The sequence below is a fragment of the Lepidochelys kempii genome, chromosome 5 (assembly GCF_965140265.1).
Source record: "Lepidochelys kempii isolate rLepKem1 chromosome 5, rLepKem1.hap2, whole genome shotgun sequence".
Taxonomy (NCBI): domain Eukaryota; kingdom Metazoa; phylum Chordata; order Testudines; family Cheloniidae; genus Lepidochelys; species Lepidochelys kempii.
The window spans coordinates 2,572,078-2,599,655 of NC_133260.1; the positions used below are offsets into that span (position 1 = coordinate 2,572,078).

The 27,578-nt window shown below is 47.8% G+C and overlaps 1 protein-coding gene across 1 annotated transcript in view; it reads left to right on the forward strand.

Annotated features, from left to right (window-relative positions):
- Positions 1–5,568: 5,568 nt before the first annotated feature.
- The window catches only part of VCP (valosin containing protein), a 32,842-nt gene continuing 10,832 nt past the window's right edge, over positions 5,569–27,578 (forward strand). Inside the window, exons 1-7 of the mRNA XM_073343325.1 lie at positions 5,569–5,722; positions 15,927–16,038; positions 16,453–16,625; positions 18,892–19,034; positions 22,905–23,035; positions 25,763–25,894; positions 27,034–27,136. Of these exons, the coding sequence (XP_073199426.1) occupies positions 5,706–5,722; positions 15,927–16,038; positions 16,453–16,625; positions 18,892–19,034; positions 22,905–23,035; positions 25,763–25,894; positions 27,034–27,136 (811 nt within the window). The 5' untranslated portion in view covers positions 5,569–5,705. The remainder of the gene's footprint in view (positions 5,723–15,926; positions 16,039–16,452; positions 16,626–18,891; positions 19,035–22,904; positions 23,036–25,762; positions 25,895–27,033; positions 27,137–27,578) is intronic.

A 27,578-nucleotide genomic window follows, 5' to 3' on the forward strand; every position in this document is an offset into this window, starting at 1 on the left:
GGTGAGACTATTGACTTTAAAATTGACTCAGCAGACGATGTAAGTATCATCTCAAAAGGAACTTACAATCACCTTCAACCCCTCCCAGGGCTGAAATTACCTGACCCAGCTCTGACTAGCCCTGGAGGTATTCTGAACTGCATAAGAATGGCTATGCTGGGTCAGACCAAGAGTCCATCTTGCCCAGTATCCTGTCTTCCGACAGTGGCCAGGGCCAGGTGCCCCAGAGGGAATCAACAGAACAGGTAATCATCAAGTGATCCATCCCCTGTCACCCATTCCCAGCTTCTGGCAAACAGAGGCTAGGGATTCTATCCCTACCCATCCTGGCTAATAGCCATTGATGGACCTATCCTCCATGAATTTATCTAGTTCTTTTTTGAACCCTGTTATAGTCTTGGCGTTCACAACATCCTCTGGCAAGGAGTTCCACAGGCTGACTGTGCGTTGTGTGAAGAAATACTTCCTGTTGTTTGTTTTAAACCTGCTGCCTATTAATTTCATTTGGTGACCCCTAGCTCTTGTGTTATGAGGAGTAAATAACACTTCCTTATTTACTTTCTCTACGCCAGTCATGATTTTGTAGACCTCTATCATAACCCCCCTTAGTTATATTTTTTCCAAGCTGAAAAGCCCAAGTCAGGGAGATAAGACAGGCTATAAAAGTAAAAAACTCAATAATAATATTGGCTAGGTACATGTCACCTCAGGACGGGCTGCAGAGATGAAGTTTCTTGACACCTTAAATGACGGCTTCTTGGAGCAGCTAGTCTTAGAACCCACAAGAGGAGAGGCAATTCTTGATTTAGTCCTAAGTGGAGCACAGGATCAGGTCCAAGAGGTGAATAGAGCTGGACCGCTTGGTAGTAGTGACCATAATATAATTAAATGTAACATCCCTGTGGCGGGGAAAACATCATAGCGGCCCAACACAGTAGCATTTAATTTCAAAAAGGGGAACTATACAAAAATGAGGCTAGTTAAACAGAAATTAAAAAGGTACAGCACTAAAAGTGAAATCCCTGCAAGCTGCGTGGAAACTTTTTAATACACCATAATAGAGGCTCTACTTAAATGTACGCCTCAAATTAAAAAACATAGTAACAGAACGAAAAAAGAGTTACTGTGGCTAAACAACAAAGAAAAAGAAGCAGTGAGAGGCAAAAAGGCATCCTTTTAAAGGTGGAAGTTAAATCCTAGTGAAGAAAATAGAAAGGAACAAAAATTCTGGCAAATGAAGTATAAAAATATAATTAGGAAGGCCAAAAAAGAATTTGAAGAACAACTAGCCAAAGACTCAAAAAGTAATAGCAAATTTTTTTTTTAAGTACATCCGAAGCAGGAAGCCTGCTAAACAACCAGTGGGGCCACTGGACGGTTGAGATGCTAAAGGAGCACTCAAGGACGATACAGTCATTGCGGAGAAACTAATGTGATGCTAACTTGGTAGAAACTATAGTAAAGACCAGAATTATCAGACACGTACATGCACACGATTTGTTGGGGAAGAATCAACACGGCTTTTGTAATGGGAAATCACGCCTCACCAGTCTATTAGAATGTTTTGTGGGGGATCAGCAAGCGTGTGGATAAGGACGATTCAGTCGATATAGTGTACATGGAATTTTAGAAAGCCTTTGACAAAGCCCCTCACCAAAGGCTCTGAAGGAAACTATGTAGTCATGGGATAAGAGGGAAGGTTTTCTCCTGGATCAGTAATTGGTTAAAAGATAGGAAACATAAGATAGGACTAAATAATCACTTTTCACAATGGAGAGAGGTAAACAGCAGGATCCCCTGAGAAAGGATCTATAATGGGACCTGTGCTGTTTAATGTATTCATGAGTGATCTGGAAAAAGGAGCGAACAGTGAAATGGCAAAGTTTGCAGATAATACAAAATTATTCAAGATAGTCAAGTCCAAAGCAGACTGCGAAGAGTTACAAAGGGATCTCGCTAAACTGGGTGACTGGGCAACAAAATGGCAGATGAAATTCAGTGTTGGTAAATGCAAAAATCATGCATATTGGGAAACATAATCCCAACTATACATACAAAATTTTGAGGGTCTAAATTAGCTGTTACCACTCAAGAAAGAGATCTTGGAGTCGTCATCGATAATTCTCTGAAAACATCTCCTCGGTGAGAAGAAGCAGTTAAAAAGGCTAACAGAATGGCGCTATTAGGAAAGGGATACAAAGACAGACAATACCATAATGCTACTCTCTAAATCCATGGTGTGCCCACACCTTGAATATTGTGTGTAGTTCAGGTCAGCCCATCTTAGAAAGGCTGGAAAAGGTTCATAGAAGGGCAGTAAAGAAATCAAAAATATGGAGTAGAGGAGAGACTAAAAAGGAGAGAGTGGTTCAGGTTAGAAAAGAGATGATTAAAGGGGGATATATTAGAGGTCTATAAAACCATGACTGGTGTGGAGAAAGCGAATAAGGAAGTGCTTTATTTACCCTTTTCCACAATACTAAAACCAGAGGTCACCCGATAAAATTAATTGACAGCAGGTTTAATACAAACAAAAGGAAGTACTTTTTCACACAATTAACCTGTGGACTTCATTGTCATGAGTTGTTGTGAGGGCCAAAAGTATAATGAGTTCAAAAAAGAACTAGATAAGTTCCTGGAGGATAAATCCAACAATGGCTATTAGCCAAGATAGTCAGAGATGTAACTCCATGCTTGTAGCGACCCCTAAACCTCTGACTGCCAGATGACAGGGTGAATCTCTCAGAATTGCACTCCCCCTGAAGCTCTGATATAGGCCACTGTCGTAGACAGGCTACTGGGTTAGATGGACCATTGGTCTGACCCAGGGTGGATCTTATGGATCTCACAGAGGAGAGAGAAGTCCTCTGGATCCAGTCACTGAGGAAACCCTTTGTGAAGTGGTGGTGTTTTCATGAATGTTTGGATCCTGGTTCTTGTGAAACCAGCTAGCCCTGCAACAGACTAAACATTGGAGGGAAAACCTACTTTATAGGCAAGGTAATTATAGGAGAGGTAACTATTTATAAACGGAGACCCAGCTTTGCATTGTATGATTTAGTTTTGTGTTGTAACCAATTGTTTCCTTCATTTTCTCTCATTTCTAGTTAAATCTTTATCCTTTCTTAAATAAACCTACTTTTGTTTTATTGTGTGTGCTCACAAAGCTGTGAGTTACACAGGAGCAGTGGTTTAAGGCAGGGGTTCTCAAACTCCATTGCACCACAACCCCCTTCTGACAATACAAATTACTACACGACCCCAATGGGGGGACTGAAGCCTGAGCCTGCCCCAGCCCCACCGCCCCAGGTGAGGGGGCCAAAGCTCCAGCCTTGCCGTCCTGTGGCGGGGAGCCTGTAACCTGAACCCCACCACCCATGGCCAAAGCCCTTTGGTTTTGGCTTCAGCCACTGGTGGTGGGGCTCAGGCTTTGACTTCAGCCCTGGGCCCCAGCAAGTCTAAACCAGCCCTGGTGCCCCCATTAAAACAGGGTCACAACCCACAGTTTGAGAACTGGTGGTTTAAGGTGAAGGTAGCAAACAGGGCAGAGAATCGGGAATTACATGGTGTAGCCAGCGGCAGGGGCCGGATATCAATGGGGAGCGATTCGGTACTGGGGTGCACCGGCTGCTAACCTGCAGGGTGAGGACACGGCAGGCCTAGCCCAGAGTCGGTTGTTTGACTGGCCAGTAGAGTTAAAGAGCTGACACCCAGCCAAGCAGAGCCAAGACTTCCTCATGCAGGTCAGTCTAAGCGTGGATTTGCTGCAGGAAACTTTCCAGGCCTGGTCTCCCTGTGCTACCCTCTCGGATTGTCTAGCGCAGACCGTTCTCTGCCCCTTCGTGCAGCCTCACCTGCCACGTGGAACAGCCTCTACCTAGCAGTTTGCTTCATTCATTCTCCATCCTTTCAGATCCTACCTGAGCACAGACCACAGCACTAATCCCTTCTCCACGGCTCATAATTTCTCCTCCTCTCATTACTTAAGTTCTGTAAAGGATTGGGGGGGTGCAGTGGGCATGAAAGTGACTGCACACCGTAGACTTGTGTCACCACCAAAGCTGGGCCTCTGAGCCGTTTAACCAGAGTCCTTGTGCCCCAGGTCACAGCTGGCCATTTTGGATGAGCTCCAACTGGCAGACACTCATCAGGCTGCTGTACTGGCCCCAAACTTTGGGTCCCATGTACTCTCAGCTTGCTGGGGCAAGGCAGAATTTAAGCACTGTCTCTGGGCCGTTAGGCACACACATCAGGTGCAGATCCAGCATCTGACACCCCTCTTGGCGGTGGAGACCCCATAGTCCACATGCCTAGGTAGGCCTGACACTCCCAAGCAGCTGCTGCATGTTCTCATTGTTCTAACATTGCTGCTGAGCCCCCTGGTTGACTGTTTCCCCTTTCTGGACCCACGTGACAGTGTAAACAAGTAACTCTCAGGCTCTGCGAAGGAATTTCTAAACCCATGACACACTTTACTTTTAGATAGCACTGATCTATGGAAAGCAACAAATCTCCATGCAGATCCCTGCCTCAGTTTCCTCACTACTGCAAGTGTCCTTTGGGACTTGTCACTGTCTTTTCAGGGGATTCCTCCTGCTCAACTTTATTTCCATTGCATCTCCCAGCAGTCCCTACCTCTCCTAAAAATGGCTGATGAGAAAACCTCCCTTTATAGTTGCAATCCCCGTTGGCACACTGTGACCACCCGCTGTGACTTCCGGTCCCTCTGGTAATTCCAGGCCTGGTTACCAGCTCAGTAGAAGAGGTTTCCCCAGGTGGCAGCAGCTCATTGTCCTGCCAGGGCAGATTAGTCAATTGTTGACTGTCCCCTGAGCACAAGGAGGAGGACGCAAGTGTCCAAGGACAGACACCCGGCATGCCCAGCGTTCATGCAGCCTCCCTGGAATTCATCGCTCCACTCAGCGCGATGGCCAGCAGGTCACACGAGGCAGACCTGGATTGCAAAGCATGGCCTGAGATGTTTGCACCGTGTCCCCAGCCAGCGGCCGCTGGGCACCGAGGCCCCTGCTGAAACCCACTTCTCTCAGCACCATCCCAGCCTGGGGTGCAGGGGCTGGGGGTCCCTGCTGAGACTGGCTGCTCTCAGCTGGAGGAGGTGGGACTGGGAGGCCCTTTCTGAGCCCAGGGGCTCATTCACTGCCCGCCTCTGGCCCAAGGGGCAGAGAAACCAGCAGCAGCCCGGACCCCCCCACCCAGGGGTTAATATTGGTCTGTCAATCACCTTACTTCCCTTCCTGATTGGCTGAACCTGTCCAGGTTTTACCAGGTCTTAGGTACTGGTGGAGTCGTTACTAGGCAGGATAGCAATGTGGGCGGACCCTGCCTGCCCCGTTTTTCCATTGGCGTATTTTTGTGATTGGCCGTACGTTCCGTGTTGCCGGGTAGAGTCACCACTCTTCCTTGGGCACTGTGATTGGCGGACGAGGTGGCGGCTGGAGCTTTCTGATTGGCCAGGGCAATACGGTTTTTCCCACTGGCCGCTCTGCTGCCAGCCTAAATTTCTGATTGGCGGGCGCGGCTTGTTGCTAGGCAGAGTAGCCGGCGCCGGGCGGAGCTCCGCTTCCGATGAGTCGGCTGTGAGGCTCAGTCAGAGCGAAGCGCCCGGAGCCGCCGCCAGCCCGAGCCGAGCCCGCTGGGGAGACCCCGAGACCCGCCGCCGCCAGCCCCGCCCCGCCCCGCGCGCCATGGCCTCGGGAGCCGAGTAAGTGCGGAGGGGCCGGGCCCCGCCCCAGCCCCGCGGCCCGGCCCGGGCCCCCCCCCTCCCGCCGGGCCCCGCGGAGCCGGTAGGCCCCGGCCTGGGCCCGAGCGGCCGGGGAGCGCCGGGGGCCCGCCCCGCGCCGGGCCCGATCCTGCTGTGTCATGCGGGCCCCGAGGGGCGGAGCCGGGGCTGGGCCCGGCGAGTGGGGCCTCGGCCTCCCCGCCGCCGCCAGCCCGGCCCCGCCGCGCCCCGGCCGGACCCCGCGGAGGCGGCGGCTGGGTTCCTTCTTCCCGCGGCCGGCGCCTCGGCCCGGCCCTTGTGGGGCGGGTCGCAGCCGGGGGCGGGGAAGGCCGGGCCGGAGCTGGGCTGGTGTCCGCCTGCTGCCCGCCCGCGCACGCCCGAGCCTGGCTTCCCCGGCCGGTCGCGGCGCTTCCTGCTGCCCGGGAAATGCCGAGTCACGGGGCTCCAAGATGGTGGGAGCTTCGGCTCCTGCCCCGGCGGCCTCGCCTCCCCCTTCAGGCCTCCTGCGCGCTCCCTCGGGGGGGGGGGTCCCCTCCTCCTCCGACTGCGAGATCGGCCTCGGTGTGGCCATTAGTCCGGCGGGGGCGGGGGCGGGGGCTCGCTCTCGGCCTGCTGGGCAGCGTGTCCCCCCCACCCCCCACTGCTTCATTTTTCGCTTTGCCCTTTGGGGGCGGGGGGGGGTTTCCATTCATTGGCACGCACGCCTGAAGACACCATGAGGTCTCGGGTAGCGCAGCCCAGCGGTTCTCCACCTTTAGGGACAGCCGCACCCCTTTCGGGAGCCTGGTTTGCCTTGTGTACCCCCAAGTTTCGCCTCACTCAAAAGCTAGTGGCTTACAAAATCAGGCCTGCAAATACAAAAGCGTCGCAGCACGCTGTTCCTGAAAAATTGCTGACTTTCTCGTTTTACCAGGGAATTATAAAATCAATTGGAATATAAACTTTGTGCTTACGTTTCCCTGTCAAGTATACAGAGCAGTATAAACAAATCATTTTCTGTTTGAAATTTGAGTTTGTACTGCTTTTGCTCGTGCTTTTTAATGTAGCCTGTTGCAAAACTAGACGAATATCTAGATGAGTTGATGTACCCCCTGGAAGACCTCTGCGTACCCCCAGCGGTACACGTACCCCTGCTTGAGAACCCCTGGTGTAGCCCTCAGGACCCCACAGGACAGCAGTTGTGGGAAGGTTTTGTTTTTAGACTCCGTTAGGGCATAGAAGAAAATGGCAGATTCTTGGGAAGTTGATGGCCATCAGCACCTCCAACCAAAATACCGCAGATTAAAAAAATCATACTGATTGTCCTAAAAACAAATTCAGAGTAACCAGATAGATGGAAATGGGAGCTGCTGAGGGACTCAGTGTGAGAAGGCGTGGACATGTTCCTTTGGAGATGTGGTTATGCCATATGGTAACTGAGAGGAATCCTCCTTTTTCTTGTGCGGCATCTTGCTTCATATTGTTACACGCTGAGAATGGAGGTCCTCTTCCACTTTTCAGACATCAGTTGGGTGATAGCTGCACAGCCACTGTGCAATGTGCAGCCATCGAGATGAGCTGCCACAGAACTTAAAGGTGATCTTCAAAACAAAAGAGTATTAGCAACAAGCCATTCGCCAGGGTCAGAGGGGCATTCAGTGCCTTAGAAATCCATACCTTAACTCTTCGTTCTTTTTCAGGTCCCAAAGTCCAGACCTGCTGTGGATCAACAGCTCTGGCATGACACCAGATTGCTTTGTCCTGATGGGTCAGCTGCAGCAAGGATCTGCCATCGGTTTGGTGCCCATGGCAGAGTTCATGCTGGAACTGTTGATCTAAGATACACATTTTGACACTGAGTCACATCTGAGTGTGTCTTAAAATAAATCTGCTCCTGTTCTGCTTAGGAAAACTCTTCCCACCCTGTGATTACAAGACAAATCATTCTTTAACTGAATTAAATGATACTATTTTAATTACAGTTTCTGGGTTCCTGTTGGTGGCAGCTATCTTGCTGAGGTGATTCCTCTGATCACACCATGTGGGAGTCCAGTAACTGAGTAAACTAGTTCAGCTTGGCTTTTAAGATTGTTTATCTTTTAAATATATCATTGTTTAACCAATATTAGTAAATGGGAACTGACTATCTGGTAATGGGCTCTAATTGTGCTCTCCCAAATGACACCTCAGCAAGATGGCTGCCCTCAGCAGGCAGCTTTAAGGAAAAATTGTGTTCCTTATTGTTATAAATACCTGAGGAAAGCACTGCTTGAAGCACAGACATTCTGGCTCAATCTGTTACAAAACTGACCTCTCCCTAGGTATCTGTCAGTAGCAGGTCCACCTGAATCAGTGCTAAAGCCAGTTTAACTACTAGCGTAGAGGGGGCAAAACTCCTTTCAGATTCATGGCAGAAACATGAGTCTCAATCACATTTTCCATCGCAGATGCATATAACTTTGCCCATCTATGTTAGCAGTAGTTGTCAGCAGCAAGTTTCAGAATGGTAGCTGTGTTAGTCTGTATCAGCAAAAACAATGAGGAGTCCTTGTGACACCTTAGAGACTAACACATTTATTTGGGCAGAAGCTTTCGTGGGCTAAAACCCACTTCATCAGATGCATGGAATGAAAAATACAGTAAGCAGTATATATATATTACAGCACACGAAAAGATGGGAATTAAAATATATATATATACTGCTTACTGTATTTTTCACTCCATGCATCTGATGAAGTGGGGTTTAGCCCACAAAAGCTTCTGCCCAAATAAATTTTAGTCTCTGTGGTGCCACAAGGACTCCTCATTGTTTTTGTGTCAGCAGCAAATCAATTTCCTAATGTGGATGGGCCCTCGGAGACCCAAGCATAGTTTGTTCTTGCCTCCTGAGGATTATGTTGTCACAAGTATGCTAATCAGTAGTGTAGGTTCCTCTCTGTCCCTGCTCATTCATGCTGTGTGCCACAGTATATGGGCTTCAGGTTTCATCACAAGTTAAAGCATCAGGAGCTTTAACACAGGGAAATGATTAAGTGGCATGGACTGTAAAACTTGTTTTGTTGGCAGACAGGAGACTTGGAAAGTTTCCCTTATAAAGGAAGGAAAACAGTCTTTATGGATTGGGGCAGGAAAATACTGTGGGTGAGTGTTAGTGCTGGGATTTCTCATCTCAATTGGACCTCTGTACTGGGGAACATATCCTGACTTTTGGACTGTATTGAAGAGAGATTGAAACATGCTGTGAACTCTGCATTTTAATCTAAACCCCTCAAAAGTACAGTAAAACTTAACATTACATATCTGTCTTGTGGGTCAGCATAAAAACAAAAGAGGACTGATCAATTTTCCCTGGGCTCTCTGTAGTCTTAAGGACCTCGTCAAATTCCCTCTAATTCTCCTTTCCAGGCTAAGTAACTTCCATCTCTCATCTGTACCCCTCTGATACTTACTCTCATCTGTAACTACCATGTAACCCTCTAAACACCTTTGTTCCTTTCTCTGGAGCTGCTCATTGTCAGCAGTACCTCTAAGGTGAGGTGACTGAAACTGGCCCTGCTAGACTAGATGAGCATATGCCACTGTTTGGAATATGTCTTCTATTTGTAATGCCCTCAAGCCTCTCAGTGCTGTAAGTGCTGCAGTGCGCTGGACAGGCGGCTTTTTCTGTTCATTAGACCCAAGGTTCCCAAAGTTTTCTTATTGCGTACCCCCTTCCAGATTTACCAGCTGCAAGTTCAAAGTGCTACAGTGATCGGCGGTGAGGGCTCTGTATGTCACCGTATCTGTATTCTCATTGGTACATCTTGAAATAAATTAATTACCGTATTTTATATAACAAATTCCCACAGAGTTTTAAAGCTTCCTCTGAGTAGCTTATTATGAAATTGCAATAAATAAAATAATAAAATCCACCCTTACACAATTTCTCCTGTGTACACCAAGGTTACGTGTACCAGAGTTTGGGAACCCCGGCATTAGACTCTCTTTCCTCTGAGGATCCTGCAAGTTTGAAGCTCTTTAACAGACCTTTTGGCTCTTGTGAATTAACTTATATTTACCCAAGCTAGGTGTCACCGGCTGTTGTATTGCTTGTTCCCCCAGTGTGTTTAAATCCATCAGAAGTTTCTCACCATTTTCCATAGTTTTCTAATTCACAGAACAACTTGCTGATAGTTTCAACTCACTGTCCATTTCCTCCTCCATTTCACTAATAAATGTGCAAAGCTGAACCTACTGCCAGCCCCTAGGCTCACACTGCTAACCTCTCCACCCTCAGAGGCAGTAATTCACAATGCCATTTCCTGTTAATTCAACTTCTTAAGCTGGATGAGCGCAAGTCCATGGGGCTGGATGCTCTGCAGCCAAGAGTGCTAAAGGCCTTGGTAGATGTGATTGCAGAGCCATTGGCCATTATCTTTGAAAACTCATGGCGATCGGGGGACGTCCCAGATGACTGGAAAAAGGCTATTGTAGTGCCCATCTTTAAAAAAGAGAAGAAGGAGGGTCCGGGGAACTACAGGCCAGTCAGCCTCACTTCAGTCCCTGGAAAAATCAGGGTCCTCAAGGATTCAATTCTGAAGCACTTAGAGGAGAGGAAAGTGATCAGGAGCAGTCAGCATGGATTCACCAAGGGCAAGTCATGCCTGACTAACCTAATTGCCGTCTATGATGAGATAACTGGCTCTGTGGATGAAGGGAAAGCAGTGGACGTGTTGTTCCTTAACTTTAGCAAAGCTTTTGACACGGTCTCCCACAGTATTCTTGCCAGCAAGTTAAAGAAGTATGGGCTCGATGAATGGACTATAAGGTGGATAGAAAGTTGGCTAGATCATCGGGCTCAGCGGGTAGTGATCAAGGGCTCGATGTCTAGTTGGCAGCTGGTATCAAGCGGAGTGCCCCGAGGGTCGGTTCTGGGGCCAGTTTTGTTCAATATCTTCATTAACTATCTGGAGGATGGCGTGGATGGCACCCTCAGCAAGTTTGCAGATGACACTAAACTGGGAGGAGAGGTAGATACGCTGGAGGGTAGGGGTAGGATACAGAGGGCCCTAGACAAATTAGAAGATTGGTCCAAAAGAAATCTGAGGTTCAACAAGGACAAGTGCAGAGTCCTGCACTTAGGATGGAAGAATCCCATGCACTGCTACAGACTAGGGACCGAGTGGCTCGGCAGCAATTCTGCAGAAAGGACCTAGGGGTTAAAGTGGACAGGAAGCTGGATATGAGTCAACAGTGTGCCCTTGTTGCCAAGAAGGCCAATGGCATTTTGGGGTGTATAAGTAGGGGCATTGCCAGCAGATCGAGGGACGTGATCGTTCCCCTCTGTTCGGCATTGGTGAGGCCTCATCTGGAGTACTGTGTCCAGTTTTGGACCCCACACTACAAGAAGGATGTGGAAAAATTGGAAATAGTCCAGCAGAGGTCAACAAAAATGATTAGGGGGCTGGAGAACGTGACTTATGAGGAGAGGCTGAGGGAACTGGGATTATTTAGTCTGCAGAAGAAAAGAATGAGGAGGAATTTGATAGCTACTTTCAGCTACCTGAAAGGGGGTTCCAAAGAGGATGGATCTAGACTGTTCTCAGTGGTACCAGGTGACTGAACAAGGAGTAATGGCCTCAAGTTGCCTTGGGGGAGGTTTAGGTTGGATATTAGGAAACACTTTCACTAGGAGGGTGGTGAAACACTGGAATGGGTTAGCCAGGGCGGTGATGGACTCTTCTTCCTCAGAGGTTTTTACGGTCAGGCTTGACAAAGCCCTGGCTGGGATGATTTAGTTGGGGATTGGTCCTGCTTTGAGTAGGGGGTTGGACTAGATGATCTCTTGAGTTCCAACCCTGATATTATATCATTCTATGATTAAGTCATGTATGAAGAACCTTATCAAAAGATGGGTTTTGTCCAGTTGGTGTGATTTACATTTGAAACTCGTAATGAGTTTGGGAGGAATGATTATTGTTTTGTAGAATCTGTGCTGCCTTCACTTCCTGAGGTTATATGTTACTTTGCAAAACATTGTATTAGTCACTTCTTAGACTTGCCATCAGTTCCCTCAGTATCACAGCCAAGATGCTCTAGCTTCTGATGTCCAGGGTCTCCTTTGGCTTTAAAGCTGGGCCACTAAGTTAATGACTTTCCAATCTCCAAGAGTAGCGCTGTTTGTAAGGTCCTTGCATCTCCTTGTATATTCCTACTGTTTCACCAGAGGCTCCTATCTTGCCTGATGACTTACAGGTTTCGAGTTTCTTATATTGCTCTGTTACTTCCTCATGGTTGGATTTATGCTGGAAATGGCCCACCTTGATTATCATGCACATTGTAAGGAGAGTGGTCAGTTTGGATGAGCTGTTGCCAGCAGGAGAGTGAGTTTGTGTGTGTGTGGGGGGGGGGGGGGGGTGAGAGAACCTGGATTTGTGCTGGAAATGGCCCAACTTGATGATCACTTTAGATAAGCTATTACCAGCAGGAGAGTGGGGTGGGAGGAGGTATTGTTTCATGGTCTCTGTGTATATAATGTCTTCTGCAGTTTCCACGGTATGCATCCGATGAAGTGAGCTGTAGCTCACGAAAGCTCATGCTAAAATAAATTGGTTAGTCTCTAAGGTGCCACAAGTACTCCTTTTCTTTTTGAGTCCTTTAGAACTCTTCCAAGACTGTTTTGTTGGGCTTTGGTCGGAACCCATCAGTTCCTCCTCCAGTCACACCCACAGCCTTTCTGCTGCTTATGGGTTTTTAAATACTGCCTGCCTGGGTAATTGTACATAGCACTTTACTTGTATAGAACTCTATGTGGACATTCATTAATCCCTTTCCTCATGAGATAGGAAGAGAGAGCCCTATTCTACAGATGGGGAAAGGCAGATACAGAGATGAGTGACTTACCCAGGGCCACACAAGTCTATGGAAAGATGCATGCTTCCTGACTCAAGAGTTTGTGTTTTTCTTTAGGTCAGTACTGCCTCTCTGGTTATTCCGAATTTGCCTCTTAGCTGTAACTGGTTGTCTGTCACAGCATACTTGTGCTTAAGCTGGATTTCCAAACAGTTCCCAGATAAGGCAGCTGCCCTCTTGTTATTCCTGTGATCTCTTCTCTGAAGTGGCAGGGAAGGGGCAAGTGCTGCATAGTTGTCCGCTCAGCAAAAACTGTCATCACTACACTGAACTCACATTGCATGTACTACCACTTGTGTGCATGTCTGTAACATTTTTCTTAAAGATTCAGTGAACATGCAAAACAAAACAACTGATCATCCATAGGCAGCATTCCCCAGGAATGTTAATGAAGAACACTGCACCTGCTTGCTCTGCTCACCACCTCCCCAAGGCTTGCTCTCTGAAAACGGTTGTTTGTTGCCCCCAAAGGAGTTACATACAGCCTAATTGTGCAACCATCAGTGTTGTCCAATGGAACCCCTCTGCTCCCATCCTGTGTTAACACTGGCATATTACTAAGGATACAGCTAAGAGTTGCCTTTTTGTTGGAACCAAACCAACCTGCTCTTAATATTTATCACTCACGTATGGTATGTCTAAACTGTCCACTTGTGCCAGTCAGCTGTTAATAAGGGAGCCGTTAAAATGCTCTGCTGATGGTGTTCCAGAACAGCTTGCAACTTCTGCAAGCTCTTAAATGATCACTGAGCCAAAATCTTACTTTAAAAAACAACCTAAAACTTTTGCTTAGTATGTTAGATGTTGAAAATGTACCTTCTCAGCATTTTTTGCTCTTCAGTTTACTCAGTTTATTTTCATTGCCCAAACGATCAGTTTCATTTCTTGGTGTGTATTAGCATAAAGCTGCAATGTTCTGTGTTTGAATGCTGCAGGGAAATATTTACATCCAAACAAAACTGTTTTCATGGACACTTAAAACTAGGGGTGGGCAAACTTTTTGGCCCAAGGGCCACATCTGGGAATAGAAATTGTATGGTGGGCCATGAATGCTCACAGAATTGGGGGGGTGGGCTCTGGTTGTGGGGGGTTGGGGCCAGAAATAAGGAGTTCAGTGTGCGGGAGGGGGCTCCAGGCGGGGGAGTGGGATGATGGGGTGGGGTGAGGTGTGGGCTCCAGGCTGGGGATGAGGAGTGTAGGAGGGGGCTCTGGGCTGGGACTGAGGGGAGTGGAGGGCGGGAGTGGGATCAGGGCAGGGGGTTGGGGTGTGGGCTCTGGGGTGGGGATGAGGAATTTGGGGTGCAAGAGGGTGATGCAGGCTGGGATTGAGGGGGTTGGAGGGTGGGAGGGGGACCAGGGCTGGGATATGCAGTTGGGGCGTGGCTCGGGGGGCAGGCTCCACGCGGCACTTACCTCAAGTGGCTCCCGGAAGTAGCGGCATATCCTTTCTTTGCCGGAGGTGCGGCCAGGCAGCTCTGCACACTGCCCCGCCTGCAGGCACCACCCCTGCAGCTCCCATTGGCTGTGGTTCCTGGCCAATGGGAGCTGCGGGAGCAGCGCTTGGAGCAGGGGCTGCATGCAGAGCAGAGCCCCCTGGCTGCCCCGACATGTAGGAACCGGAGGAGTACCATGCCACTGCTTCCAGGAGCCACATGTAGCGGCCCCCGACCCTGCGCCCCAGCTGGAGCGCCAGAGCATGGCAAGCCCCAGACCCCACTCCCCAGCAGGAGCTCAGGGGGCCATCTTAAAACAGCTGGCAGGCTGTAGTTTGCCCACCCCTGCTTAAAACTATTCATCAACTTGATTAGGTTTGTTAGTTTTACCTGACAGACCTCAGTAGGCTAAACTCATTTGAATTGGGGAACTGTAACATTGTCCTGTAGCTGCTTGTGTGTAGTCTGGGATTTGTAATCAGAGAGAGTCCACCCTCCTGGCCCTTTCTGTGGGATTGATAAGACCACAATTTGCATATGAGTGCTGGTGATTGTCTTGATACTGTGTCTTTGTTTTTAGGCAAGAGACATTCCAGGAAGGAACATCTTGATGGTCCTGTTTTTCATAAATATCTTCATAGCTATTTTAGTTCAAAGCTACCAAATTAGCTAAAATCGCTTTCTTACAGAACATAATTCTGCCCTCTCACTTTGCTCTCCATGTAGAACTGAACCAGTTTCACTCAACAAGATAATTGTATTTTGTCTTTCAGACAGGTTTAGTTTGTAAAAGAAAAGGTAGCCAAGGAAGTTTTTAATGTGTGTGGACAATGGTGACCAAAGCAGGGTTTGCCCACAAAGGGAGGAGCAGTATTAAATAGAATAAATGGACACAAATCAGATGTCAAGAATTATAACATTCATAAACCAGTCGGAGAACACTTCAATCTCTCTGGTCATGCAATTACAGACATGAAGGTCGCTATCTTACAACAAAAAAACTTCAAATCCAGACTCCAGCGAGAAACTGCTGAATTGGAATTCATTTGCAAATTGGATACTATTAATTTAAGCTTAAATAGAGATTGGGAGTGGCTAAGTCATTATGCAAGGTAGCCTATTTCCCCTTGTTTTTTCCTAACCCCCTCCCCGACATTCTGGTTAAACTTGGATTTATGCTGGAAATGGCCCACCTTGATTATCATACACATTGTAAGGAGAGTGGTCAGTTTGGATGAGCTATTGCCAGCAGGAGAGTGAGTTTGTGGGTGGGGGGGAGGGGGGATTGGGGGGAGGGGGTGAGAGAACCTGGATTTGTGCTGGAAATGGCCCACCTTGATTATCATTGTAGGGAGAGTGGTCACTTTGGATAAGCTGTTACCAGCAGGAGAGTGAGTTTGAGTGTGTGTGTGTGTGTGTGTTTTTGTGGGGCGGGGGAGAAAACCTGGATTTGTGCTGGAAATGGCCCATATTGATTTTCATACACATTGTAAAGAGAGTGGTCACTTTGGATGGGCTATTACCAGCAGGAGAGTGAGTTTGGGGCGGGGGGCGGACGGTGAGAAAACCTGGATTTGTGCTGGCCCAACTTGATTATCATACACATTGTAAGGAGAGTAATCACTTTAGATAAGCTATTACCAGCAGGAGAGTGGGGTGGGAGGAGGTATTGTTTCATGGTCTCTGTGTATATAATGTCTTCTGCAGTTTCCACGGTATGCATCCGATGAAGTGAGCTGTAGCTCACGAAAGCTCATGCTCAAATAAATTGGTTAGTCTCTAAGGTGCCACAAGTACTCCTTTTCTTTTTGCGAATACAGACTAACACGGCTGTTACTCTGAAACCAGTATTATCCAGACTCAGCAGTTCTGTTTCTTTCCAGTTCTAAAGCGGACGACTTATCTACCGCAATTCTAAAGCAGAAGAACAGGCCCAATCGGTTAATTGTCGATGAAGCCATCAATGAGGACAACAGTGTCGTATCACTGTCCCAGGTATGTCTCAAGTAACGTTAAGAACAGTGTAGTTAATATGCAAACCTCCAGTGTCTTTCACCCTGAAACTCGGTAGTAGGCCATTGTTGAACATGCTATATGAATGTAAAGATTATATAGAAAGCCATGAGGAAACAGCAGATGGGCTGTGATGGGTGAAAATGGTTTCTTATGGATCTCTTGCTTGTAAGACTTCTGAGCAATTATCATGGTTCTCTAATGATGCTAGTATTCGAGCAGGAGGCCTTGCCCTTGCTCCAGGATAGGCAGTTGTGGGATCCCATATCTCTTCATGGCTCACTCAACACTACTGTTACCAAGATGAAGCACTTTGGGGTCAGGTTGTTGCTGTCTTCCAAACAGTTACATTCTGGCCTTGTCAAATGCATGGTCTAATTCTGTCACTGTTCACAGGCAAAAATGGATGAATTGCAGCTGTTCAGAGGAGACACAGTTCTGCTAAAAGGAAAGAAGAGGAGAGAAGCAGTCTGCATTGTCCTGTCAGATGATACCTGCTCAGATGAGAAGATTCGCATGAACAGGGTTGTTCGTAACAATCTGAGAGTGCGCCTTGGTGATGTGATCAGGTGGGGTCTGCTTTGCTAGCTTGATGCATCTTCCTGGATTTGTTTAGCTGGCTCTGAACTAATTCAGTCAGTAATGGAGATTGGGATTGTAGCAAGTGTTGAGTTACCTTTCAGGGTAGTTCTAAGAAGCAGTGCCTCTTAAAAGATAATGTCCTGTAGCTGGAATCTAAAATGCACTGCTAGCTATATGACTATTCCTAAGACCTGTGCAGGGGAACTATGTTCTGTGGACTACAAGAGGGGTTTTCAAAAGAGCTCAGGTGATTTAGGAACACAAGTTCCATCACTAAATCTCTTAGCTATCTTTGAAAATCCCACCCCACATCACAGATCTCTCTTCTCCTGAAATGTTCCGTTTGACTGTTGCATAGTTTAAGCTTATGTCTTTTCACAGTCTGATTATTAGTAGAAATGGTAATGGCCATTTCAGTGGAAAGGGATATTGTGTTTCCCCATAGTGTCTGTAGCTTAGTCATTGAACTTTTGCATGAGAAGCAGAAGTTGATACTGTTTGGAAAAGTAAAAGTGACTAATCTGTTTTCATAGTCAAAGCGGAGTGAAAAGTGAAACAATCAAATAGCATAAGCAATGAACGGTTAGAATATAAAGATCCTTTCCGTTTTAATCTGAGGGGTTAGCAACTCATGCAAACGTGTTGTGGGAGTCCTGTTGCTTGAGACTTCTAAAAAGCAGAGTGAGTTAGCACTCTAACATGCATCATAGGGAACAGCCTTGCATTGACTTGAGGGAGGTGAACTAGATTATTTAACCGAGGGAAAACCTGTAAATGGCTCTAAATCACAGCAATGTCCTTTTGTGTGCACAAGTTGTGGAGGGTCAGCTGCTGCTGCAACTGAGTTGGCTCCTAATCCAGCACTCCCCAAATGTTGTTGGGTGGGCATCTGAGGCTCCTGTTGCTTGCACAGGATTTTCAGGAGTGAGATCTAGTAGATTCTTCGGACTCTGCAAAATATATTTTTTGGTATCTTTGTAGAGGACTGAGGTGCTTTCTAATGGAGTACCCCAAAGTGGCAAGCTTTGAACAGCACATGGGAAAAGGTGAAATCTGAGCTGATCAGGCTGTGAAGCTATGATACTAGATTGAAAGTAAAGATGGGCTTGAGTAGAGTACATAGCTGATGTTTACAGCTGTAACAGTTACTTATGACAATTACTTATGACGTGACTGTTCTTCATAACCAAGTATCTTCTCTCCTAGATCATTCATCTCTTACCTCCTAAAATTTCAAATAATCTTTTCTAAATCCTCTGTCTCTCAGCAGCTAATCATCTCTCCTTTCGTCCATTTATCTCTACCTAGGTCTCTGTCCGGTGCCGCCTCTTGAGATTTCATTCCAAACCCACAATCACTTCACTTGGTCCCAGAGGCCAGAAATCGCTGAATCCTCCTTGGCCTCAGACTTGTCCTTGCTTATCTCCTTTGGCTGTAAATTTCCTGTTGCATTTCTTACTGTGGCCTTGCCTCTGCTGAAATCCTGATTCCTGTCTTTATCACACTTCCATTCTTAGTCTCTGAATTCCTCCTGCCTCTGGGCCACTTGGTCTCTTCCTTTACTCTTCAACTTAATTCCTTCTCTATAAAACATTAGCTAACATGGTATATAAAGGGCGCTGTGCAAAGCAAGACTTGAAAACACTCAGGTGAACAGTAGGACACACTCTAGGTGCAAGCTTCTTCTAAGTGAAATTGACACGTCTTTTGTCACTTGCTGATTCTAGTGAGATCTTAGTTTCACAACTGCTCAGTAGCTTTTGCCAAAGTGATTAGGAGCTGGAGCTCAGTTTTCTGGTGTTGCAGTCAGGAAGAGAGGGATTTTCTCTGCCCCCTTTACAGCCTTGCCAGCAGCAGCTGCTTGTTAAAATGAAAAGTAGCTGTTGAGTCTTCCAGCTGCCCAGAATGCACTAGGTAAGAACTGGGGAGGTGGACAGATACTTGTCCACTTCACTCTGCTGCTTGGGAAGGAGGCTCTGAGAGAACAAGGTTTGGGAGCAAGAGTGGGAAGTTGCTCTTTTCCAGCAGTCATAGTGGGAAGGGTGGAGAAGAACAGAGGAAAATGAGCAGAGTGAAGGACAAGCCATAGGGTGGGTGTCAGGGGAGCTCTTCACATACTCACAGAGCAGGGTGGATGCACCCTGGGGTTTTCATCCTGGCATTGGGAGTCCCTGTATTTTGTGCCTGCCTTTCCTTGCTTTGTGTATAAGAATGAAATGAGTTGTAGCTTACCGGAATCTGCTTGTGTTTCAGCATCCAGCCCTGCCCAGATGTGAAGTATGGCAAACGCATACATGTGTTACCGATTGATGACACAGTGGAAGGAATCACAGGGAATCTGTTTGAGGTCTACCTCAAACCATACTTCCTGGAAGCATATAGACCAATCAGAAAAGGTAATGACACCTACCCCTAAAATCAGGGGGAAAGGTGAAAGATTGTGACACACTTTGTAATGAGACAGACCATAAGGAGAAGAGCTCCAGAAACTTGCCTGGGTCTGTACATGGCATTAGGGTAGCTTGAGTCTGACTGGTGTCTTTGTGACTACGGGTATGTCTACACTGCAATTAGACACTCGCAGCAGGCCCATGCCAGCTGGCTCAGACTAAGGCACGGTTTAATTGCAGTGCAAACTTCTGGGGTTGGGCTGTAGGACCCTGCGAGGTGGGCTGCAGTCCGAACTCGAAAGTCTGTACTGCAATGAAACAGCCGGGCAGTCCGAGCCCTGGGTGCCTGAGTCAGCTGGCATGTTCCAGCTGTGGGGGTTTTTTGCAGTGTAGACGTACCTCCAGTCAGTGAAACAGCGAGATCTGAATCTCTTGGGAAGCTGGGCATTAGCAAACAGTAAGTGCTTCAGTCTGACCAAATCTAACGTTGTGCGTCGAAGACCAAAGATCACAGGTCAGACGTGCAGCATGGGGGGCTCTACCCTGGAAAGCAAGTAGTTGTGCAAAAGAATTGGCGTTCGTGGTGGATAATCATCTGAACATCAACTCCTGGTGCAGCGCTGGTCCAGAGGGTTAATGTGACCCTGGGATGGATAACAGGGAAGTTCCTTCATGGGGAACAGAAACTTGACAATAGATGGCTCTTCAATCTAGCAGACAAAGGCAGAACAAGAGCTAATGGCTGGAAGTTGAAGCCAAACAAATTCAGACTAGAAATAAGGTGCACATGTTTAACAGTGAGGGTAATTAACCATTGGAACAACTGACCGAGGGTTGTGGTGGATTCTCCACCACAAGCAATTTTTAAATCAAGATTGGATGTTTTTCTAAAAGCTCTGCTTTAGCTCAAATATGAATTAATTTAGGGAAGTCCTAGGGCTGATGTTATAAAGGAGGTCAGACTAGATCAGCGGTTCTCAACCTAGGTCGGGACCCCAATGGGGTCGCCAGGGCTGACGTTAGACTTCCTGTGCCCCAGGGCCAAAGCCGAAGCCTTCCCCCATCTAGGGCTGAAGCCCAAGGGCTTCAGCCCTAGGTGGCTGGGATCAGGTTACAGGCCCCCCACCTGGGTCTGAAGCCCTTGGGCTTTGCCCTCCGTCCAGGGTGGTGGGACTTGGGGTTTTCCCCTCCTCCACCCAGGGCAGCGGGATTGGGCAGGCTCAGGCTTCAGTCCTGGCTGCTGGGGTCATGTAGTAATTTTTGTTGTCAGCAGGGGGTTGTAGTGCAATGAAGTTAGAGAACCGCTGCACTAGATGATCACAGTGGTCCCGTCTCATCTTGTAATCAAGCCAAGGGATCAGAGAAGGGAATATGTCAAACTAAGGTATCTGGCCAGTCAGGTTTTCTCCCCTGTGGTAGGCACTACACAGAGCTAAGTGCCTTTTGTATGGGGAATTGTCCTGCTCTGGGATTCAGAACTTCCCACTTCCCCTGCCTACTTCTGGTGCTGCTGGCTAAGAGTCCCCCCTCCCCAGGCCAGTGCTGACAGCTTGGTGATGGGAGGGGAAGGCCGTCTAGATACCATACTATCTCTCAAACTCCCACGGAGTGAAGATGGGGAGAGGAAGGGAAAGTGAGAGGAGAGACAGGAGATGAGTGGATAGGCTGCACTCCCAGGTTTGAAATTTGAATTCTGGCAGTCACTTGTTTTGCACACAGGGAAAAAAAGTAAGGGAGAATTGGTTGGAATGACCTTCTTTTCCTCCCCTCTTCCTCTGCAAGTGTATGTCTACACTACGGAATAAGGTCGAATTTATAGAAGTCGTTTTTTTAGAAATCGGTTTTATATATTCAAGTGTGTGTGTCCCCACAGAAAATGCTCTAAGTGCATTAACTCGACGGAGTGCTTCCACAGTACCGAGGCTAGAGTCGACTTCCGGAGCGTTGCACTGTGGATAGCTATCCCACAGTTCCCGCAGTCTCCGCTGCCCATTGAAATTCTGGGTTGAGATCCCAATGCCTGATGGGGCTAAAACATTGTCGCGGGTGGTTCTGGGTACATATCGTCAGGCCCCCCTTCCCTCCCTCCCTCCCTCCGTAAAAGGAAGGGCAGACAATCGTTTTGCACCTTTTTTCCTGAATTACCTGTGCAGACGCCATACCACGGCAAGCATGCAGCCTGCTCAGGTAACCGTCACCGTATGTCTCGTGGGTGCTGGCAGACGCGGTACGGCATTGCTACACAGTAGCAGCAACCCATTGCTTTCTGGCAGCAGACGGTGCAATACGACTGGTAGCCATCCTCGTCGTGTCCGAGGTGCTCCTGGCCACATCGGCTGGGAGCGCCTGGGCAGACATGGGCGCAGGGACTAAATTTGGAGTGACTTGACCAGGTCATTCTCTTTAGTCCTGCAGTCAGTTCTATTGAACTGTCTTATGGTGAGCAGGCAGGCGATACGGATTGCTAGCAGTCGTACTGTACCATCTTCTGCCAGGCAGGCAAGAGATAAGGATGGCTAGCAGTCGTACTGGACCATCTTCTGCCGAGCAGCCATGAGATGTGGATGGCATGCAGTCCTTCTGCACCGTCTGCTGCCAGCCAAAGATGTAAAAGATAGATGGAGTGGATCAAAACAAGAAATAGACCAGACTTGTGTTGTACTCATTTGCTTCCCCCCCTCCCCTGTCTAGGGGACTCATTCCTCTAGGTCACACTGCAGTCACTCACAGAGAAGGTGCAGCGAGGTAAATCTAGCCATGTATCAATCAGAGGCCAGGCTAACCTCCTTGTTCCAATAAGAACAATAACTTAGGTGCACCATTTCTTATTGGAACCCTCCGTGAAGTCCTGCCTGAAATACTCCTTGATGTAAAGCCACCCCCTTTGTTGATTTTAGCTCCCTGAAGCCAACCCTGTAAGCCGTGTCCTCAGTCGCCCCTCCCTGCGTCAGAGCAACGGAAAACAATCGTGCATCTGAGTTGAGAGTGCTGTCCAGAGCGGTCACAATGGAGCACTCTGGGATAGCTCCCGGAGGCCAATACCTCGAATTGTGTCCACAGTACCCCAAATTCGACCCGGCAAGGCCGATTTAAGCGCTAATCCACTTGTCAGGGGTGGAGTAAGGAAATCGATTTTAAGAGCCCTTTAAGTCGAAATAAAGGGCTTCATCGTGTGGACGGGTGCAGGTTTTCATCGATTTAATGCTGCTAAATTCGACCTAAAGTCCTAGTGTAGACCAGGGCTTAGTTACTGTGCACTGAGGATGGGGCTCATTGAATTGGTTTCTTCTGGCCACTGCATTGTAGTTTTGGCGTTGGGCTTTCTCTCATCCCACTACTAGCTGGTCAGTTTGGCCGATTTCCTTTCTGGGTCTGATTCCCAGTATAGCACTCCCTTCCTCTCAGATCTGCAGTTCCTGTGCCACCTGTGGGAAGGCCAGGCGGCCTGTACTGGGGATCTGTAGTCACTCACTTTGAGAGCAAGCATGATGCTGTTTGCACCCTGACTTACGTGGTGTTGGTGAAGCCTCCCCCAGGAAGGCATTGGCAACTCTATAGTCCAGGTCTTACCTGTGCAGGTTATTTCACTATCTTCTGAGTGGAGAACTCTTCTCTCCTCACAGCTGTTGACATTATTCCTGATCAAAGTTTTGGAAACGTTAACCACACGAGAGGCGGTTTGACACGCTGACAGTTACAGTAAATGCCGTGTTTGGAATAAACACGGACAGCATTGGTAAATGGCAGCTACGGGCACCTCTTTTTATTACCAAGTACATGCAGTCTGTCCCATTGGGCCTCTCTGGTAGCATGAGGACTCTGACATTGTACATGCTCTGGTAACTGCAGGTCATTGAAATGTGATGGTTTTTCCAGGTGACATCTTCCTTGTGCGTGGAGGGATGCGTGCTGTGGAGTTCAAAGTGGTGGAGACAGACCCAAGCCCTTATTGTATAGTGGCTCCAGATACAGTGATCCACTGTGAAGGGGAGCCCATCAAACGAGAGGTAAGCTGAGCCCCAGCACCTGGTTTCTCCCACAGTACCCTTCTTGCAGAAGGGAATCTATTTCTGGGGTGTCTCTGTGTGCTTGCTGTGCAGATTTCACACTTCCCTTTGGAGCATCTAATATTAACCATTGTCATACAATGGTCTCTGTTCTGGAAGCTTAAATTCATAACTTTGCTAGACACTACAGATCACGGATTTAAAAAAGAGACCGGATTTATGGCTTAAGACAACAATCTGTAATCCACTAACCCTCTTGTTTTGTCCTATGACTGCAGAGGTGTAACAGACCACTTCATCTTGAATGGTCTCTTATAGCATGTGTCAATTACTTGTACTAAACGATTTGTTCCACCTTATGTTTAGCTATGACACTCTTTGGGCTTGTCTACACTTAAAATGCTGCACACTTCAGTGCAGACGCCGCCTATGCCAACGGGAGGGGTTCTCATGTCAGTGTAGGTAATCCATCTCCCCGAGAGGCAGTAGCTAGGTTGATAAGAGAATTGTCCTGTCGACCTAACACTGTCTACACCAGGGGTTAGGTCGGTTTAATTGTGTTGCTCACGGTTGTGGATTTTTCACACCCCTGAGCAACGCAGATATTCCAACTTAACTTCCTAGCATAGACCAGGCTTGAGTCCCTTTCCCAGACCTGAAGAAGATCTTTGTGTAAGCTCGAAAGCTTGTCTCATTTACCAACAGAGGTTGGTCCAATCAAAGATGTTACCTCACCTATCTTGTGGTCTGTTCCTGCAGTTCCTATGGTCTGTAGCAGATAATGTATATGATTTGGCTGACCAAACTCAACTCTTTTCCTGTCAGGAAAAGGAGTGGATGTGGACATTAGAAAAGACTTAGAAAAGTGTCTGGTTGTTTTTGTTTGTTCATTCTTTTGTTTTTTGGGTGCCCAATTTGGGATACCTAGAGGGGGCTGATTTTTGGAGAGCACTTCCTGCAAATCAGGCCACTATACGGTGTCTCGGGTTGGCCATTCTGCATTTAGGGTAGGAAACACTGAAGGTACTAGGCATATGGTCCCTACCTTTCATTAGGCACAAGTGCCTTTGAAGTCTCATGTTGGAGAATCTAGAGTGTGAGCCCATACAGCTGACAGTGTCTGCAGCCACTCACCTAGCTATCTGCTGGAAACCATTCACATTACTGTAAATAACTGCGGCTGAGTACAGATCTCTGAATAGCCACAAGACCTGGAATGCTGCCACTAACACTGTGGGGTTTGAATGTTACACTGACAGCATTAGCTAGAACTGGCTTTGAACTTTCTGCAGAGTTTGGTATCTTTACCTTCCATACTGTGTGTGAGTCAGTCCTAAAATAAGAGCCTCCTATGTGGTGTAACTGCCTGTTAGCCGAGGTGCTTTGAATGGCTTGACTGAAATGCATCTGCCTAATTCCTTAAACTATAGCTAATCCCTGACGTTGGGCTTCCCTGCCTAATTTCATCGCCAGGTTAGCAATACTAGAGGGTTGCATGCTTTGGTACTTATGCAGACCCAGATGGTGGGAGGGGCAGGAATACAGCCTTCATCCCTGAACTTAGAGCTTTTTTACAAGAAACTGCCACTAAGCCTACATTTGATTAACTTGTTTAAGCTACTTTGCTTTGTTTTATCAGTTTCATATCAGCTTCCCCTTGACAGTACCCATTTGCTGCTGCTTTTCTGACTGTCACCACAAGCAGTAAGGTTCTTCCCACTGGTGCGTAGACCGTTCCTGAAATTGGACATGTTCTTCAAGTGGCAGACAGAGACATGCCATTGAGTTGAGCGTTAGGTGTCACTTCACTCAGCCAGTAAACTGTGGATCTTCAACCAGGCCTTTAGCTTGTGCCAGAGCCACTCAGCTCTGAACTGTGCCAAGAGTGGAAACAGTCCCATAAATGGTCCTTGATGTCATGTAGGAACTTACTGTAAAGAGTTCAGTTTTGCTAGTTGGTGATATGCTCTTAGTGTTGTGACGCATCAGGTGCAATGATGCCAAGGCATTTGGATCCCACAGTGATGGACATGGCATAAGAGCTAGAATAGTCTTTGGGGCTAGCATCATAGTCTGTTGCTTGGTGCGAACCAACTCCCTCACAAGCCTGAAATGTATTGTATGTGGTAGGAGGCAAAGTACTGGCATGTGGATCTAATTCTGGGAAGGACATTGAAAGGGAAGAGAGACCCTGGCAGCATCCCTGCTCCCTTAACAGCTGCTAGGTGGTGGGAGGTATTTTGAAACCATTCAAATTTCACTTTTAAATTTGCTGGAGCTCCTGTGTAGCCACATCACGGGCTGTCAGTCAACGGTCTCCACTGCACAGTTAGGTAGGTTACTCAAGAAGCTAGGTTTGTGGTCATGCCATGATTATACCTTGAGATGAATACTGCTTAGCAGTGACATACCCTTTTCGCTCTCTGAAGGGAGTTACAAACATTGCCCCTCTCAGCACCTCACCATTTTACAGCTGAGGAGATTAATGCTGAGACGCTGTGACTGGCCCAAGGCCACAGGCAAATCCATTAGGACTGGTTCCCAGTTTTGTGCTACGGCCAGTGGCCTGTGCTCTTCTGTAATCCAGTTGGAGGAAAAGAAAAGTCCTGTGGGGATCCCCACTGCTTTCTCCAGTGCCTAAGGGCTCCCAGGTCCTGCTTGACTGAGGAGAGTGTTAAACTAAGTCTCTTGTTTCCCTTGTGCACTAATGACTTTCCCTGCTGGCAGGATGAGGAAGAGTCCCTGAATGAAGTGGGCTATGATGACATTGGAGGCTGCCGGAAGCAGCTGGCCCAGATCAAGGAGATGGTGGAGCTTCCGCTCAGACACCCTGCACTTTTCAAGGCCATAGGTGTGAAGGTAAGGGTCAACCTGCTAATCTCTGCAAGTGCCACATGAATGATCAGCCTAGCTCAGTGCTTGAAGCTCTGCTGGGATCTTCCTTCTTGGTCCAGCAAGAAGTTGGGAGTGTGCTTGGTGCCCGGGGGAAGTAACCCGTGACCTTTCTTGGTGACCTCAGGAGTCCCACTGCTAGCCTAGGTGTTCAGGCTACCACTCTGGTGGGTGCGGAATGAAAAGCTAGAAGCCATGGTCTATTGCACAGTGCTTGTCTGGAGAGACAGTGATGTGAAGAGCAGAGCCTCGCTTTGGAACAGCCCTGCCACCAGTTGGATAGTTCTAGTTTCCGTGTACTGCAGAAAGACGTTAGCAGCGTTGATAAGACTGATCGTTGCTGCCTGAACTTGCACCAGAGCTTTGGAGTGAATGCGCTGTTCAGATTCTCTTCAGGTTCATTAGGACCCTACATTGTCATTTAAAATTAATGTGCGAACAAAGGCCCTGCTCCTTTGAGTCAGCAGTGTGCCCTTGTTGCCAAGAAGGCCAATGGCATTTTGGGATGTATAAGTAGGGGCATAGCGAGCAGATCGAGGGACGTGATCGTTCCCCTCTATTCGACATTGGTGAGGCCTCATCTGGAGTACTGTGTCCAGTTTTGGGCCCCACACTTCAAGAAGGATGTGGATAAATTGGAGAGAGTCCAGCGAAGGGCAACAAAAATGATGAGGGGACTGGAACACATGAGTTATGAGGAGAGGCTGAGGGAGCTGGGATTGTTTAGCCTGCAGAAGAGAAGAATGAGGGGGGATTTGATAGCTGCTTTCAACTACCTGAAAGGGGGTTCCAAAGAGGATGGCTCTAGACTGTTCTCAATGGTAGCAGATGACAGAACGAGGAGTAATGGTCTCAAGTTGCAGTGGGGGAGGTTTAGATTGGATATTAGGAAAAACTTTTTCACTAAGAGGGTGGTGAAACACTGGAATGCGTTACCTAGGGAGGTGGTAGAATCTCCTTCCTTAGAGGTTTTTAAGGTCAGGCTTGACAAAGCCCTGGCTGGGATGATTTAATTGGGGATCGGTCCTGCTTCGAGCAGGGGGTTGGACTAGATGACCTTCTGGGGTTCCTTCCAACCCTGATATTCTATGATTCCTTGTCCCCAGCCTCCCCGTGGAATCCTGCTGTACGGCCCGCCTGGTACCGGCAAGACCCTGATTGCACGTGCAGTGGCTAACGAAACTGGAGCTTTCTTCTTTCTGATCAATGGTAAGTTGCATGAATTCCTTGTGCCCCAAATCCCTTTTAAGCACTCATTTGAAATGTGCATCTAGCTCATGGGGACAGAAGGCATCAATGCTGTTTGTAAACTACCCTCAGCTGAGTGGAGCCACCTTCTTTTTAAGTCTTTCCTGACCAGTTTCAAGCATGCCTCTGGGCCTTTTGCAGCCTATCCTTGTGAAAACCTCTCTAGTGTCAGCGTGGAGTAAACTATAGTCTCCTCATAGACCAGAAGAGTTGTAAAGATGTGTTCAGATCTAGGACCTAGATTCTTTCGTCTGCTGAGGGGGAGTGTGGAGGTTGTGGGTTGACACATCTGGTTAGAAAATACATCAGCGAAGAGTTTCAGCCTATGCCAGCATGTTTCATTCGTGAAGGGGTAATGCTACCGGCTGGTCTGTAGTGGAGAGCCCTCTATGGTCATTCTTGG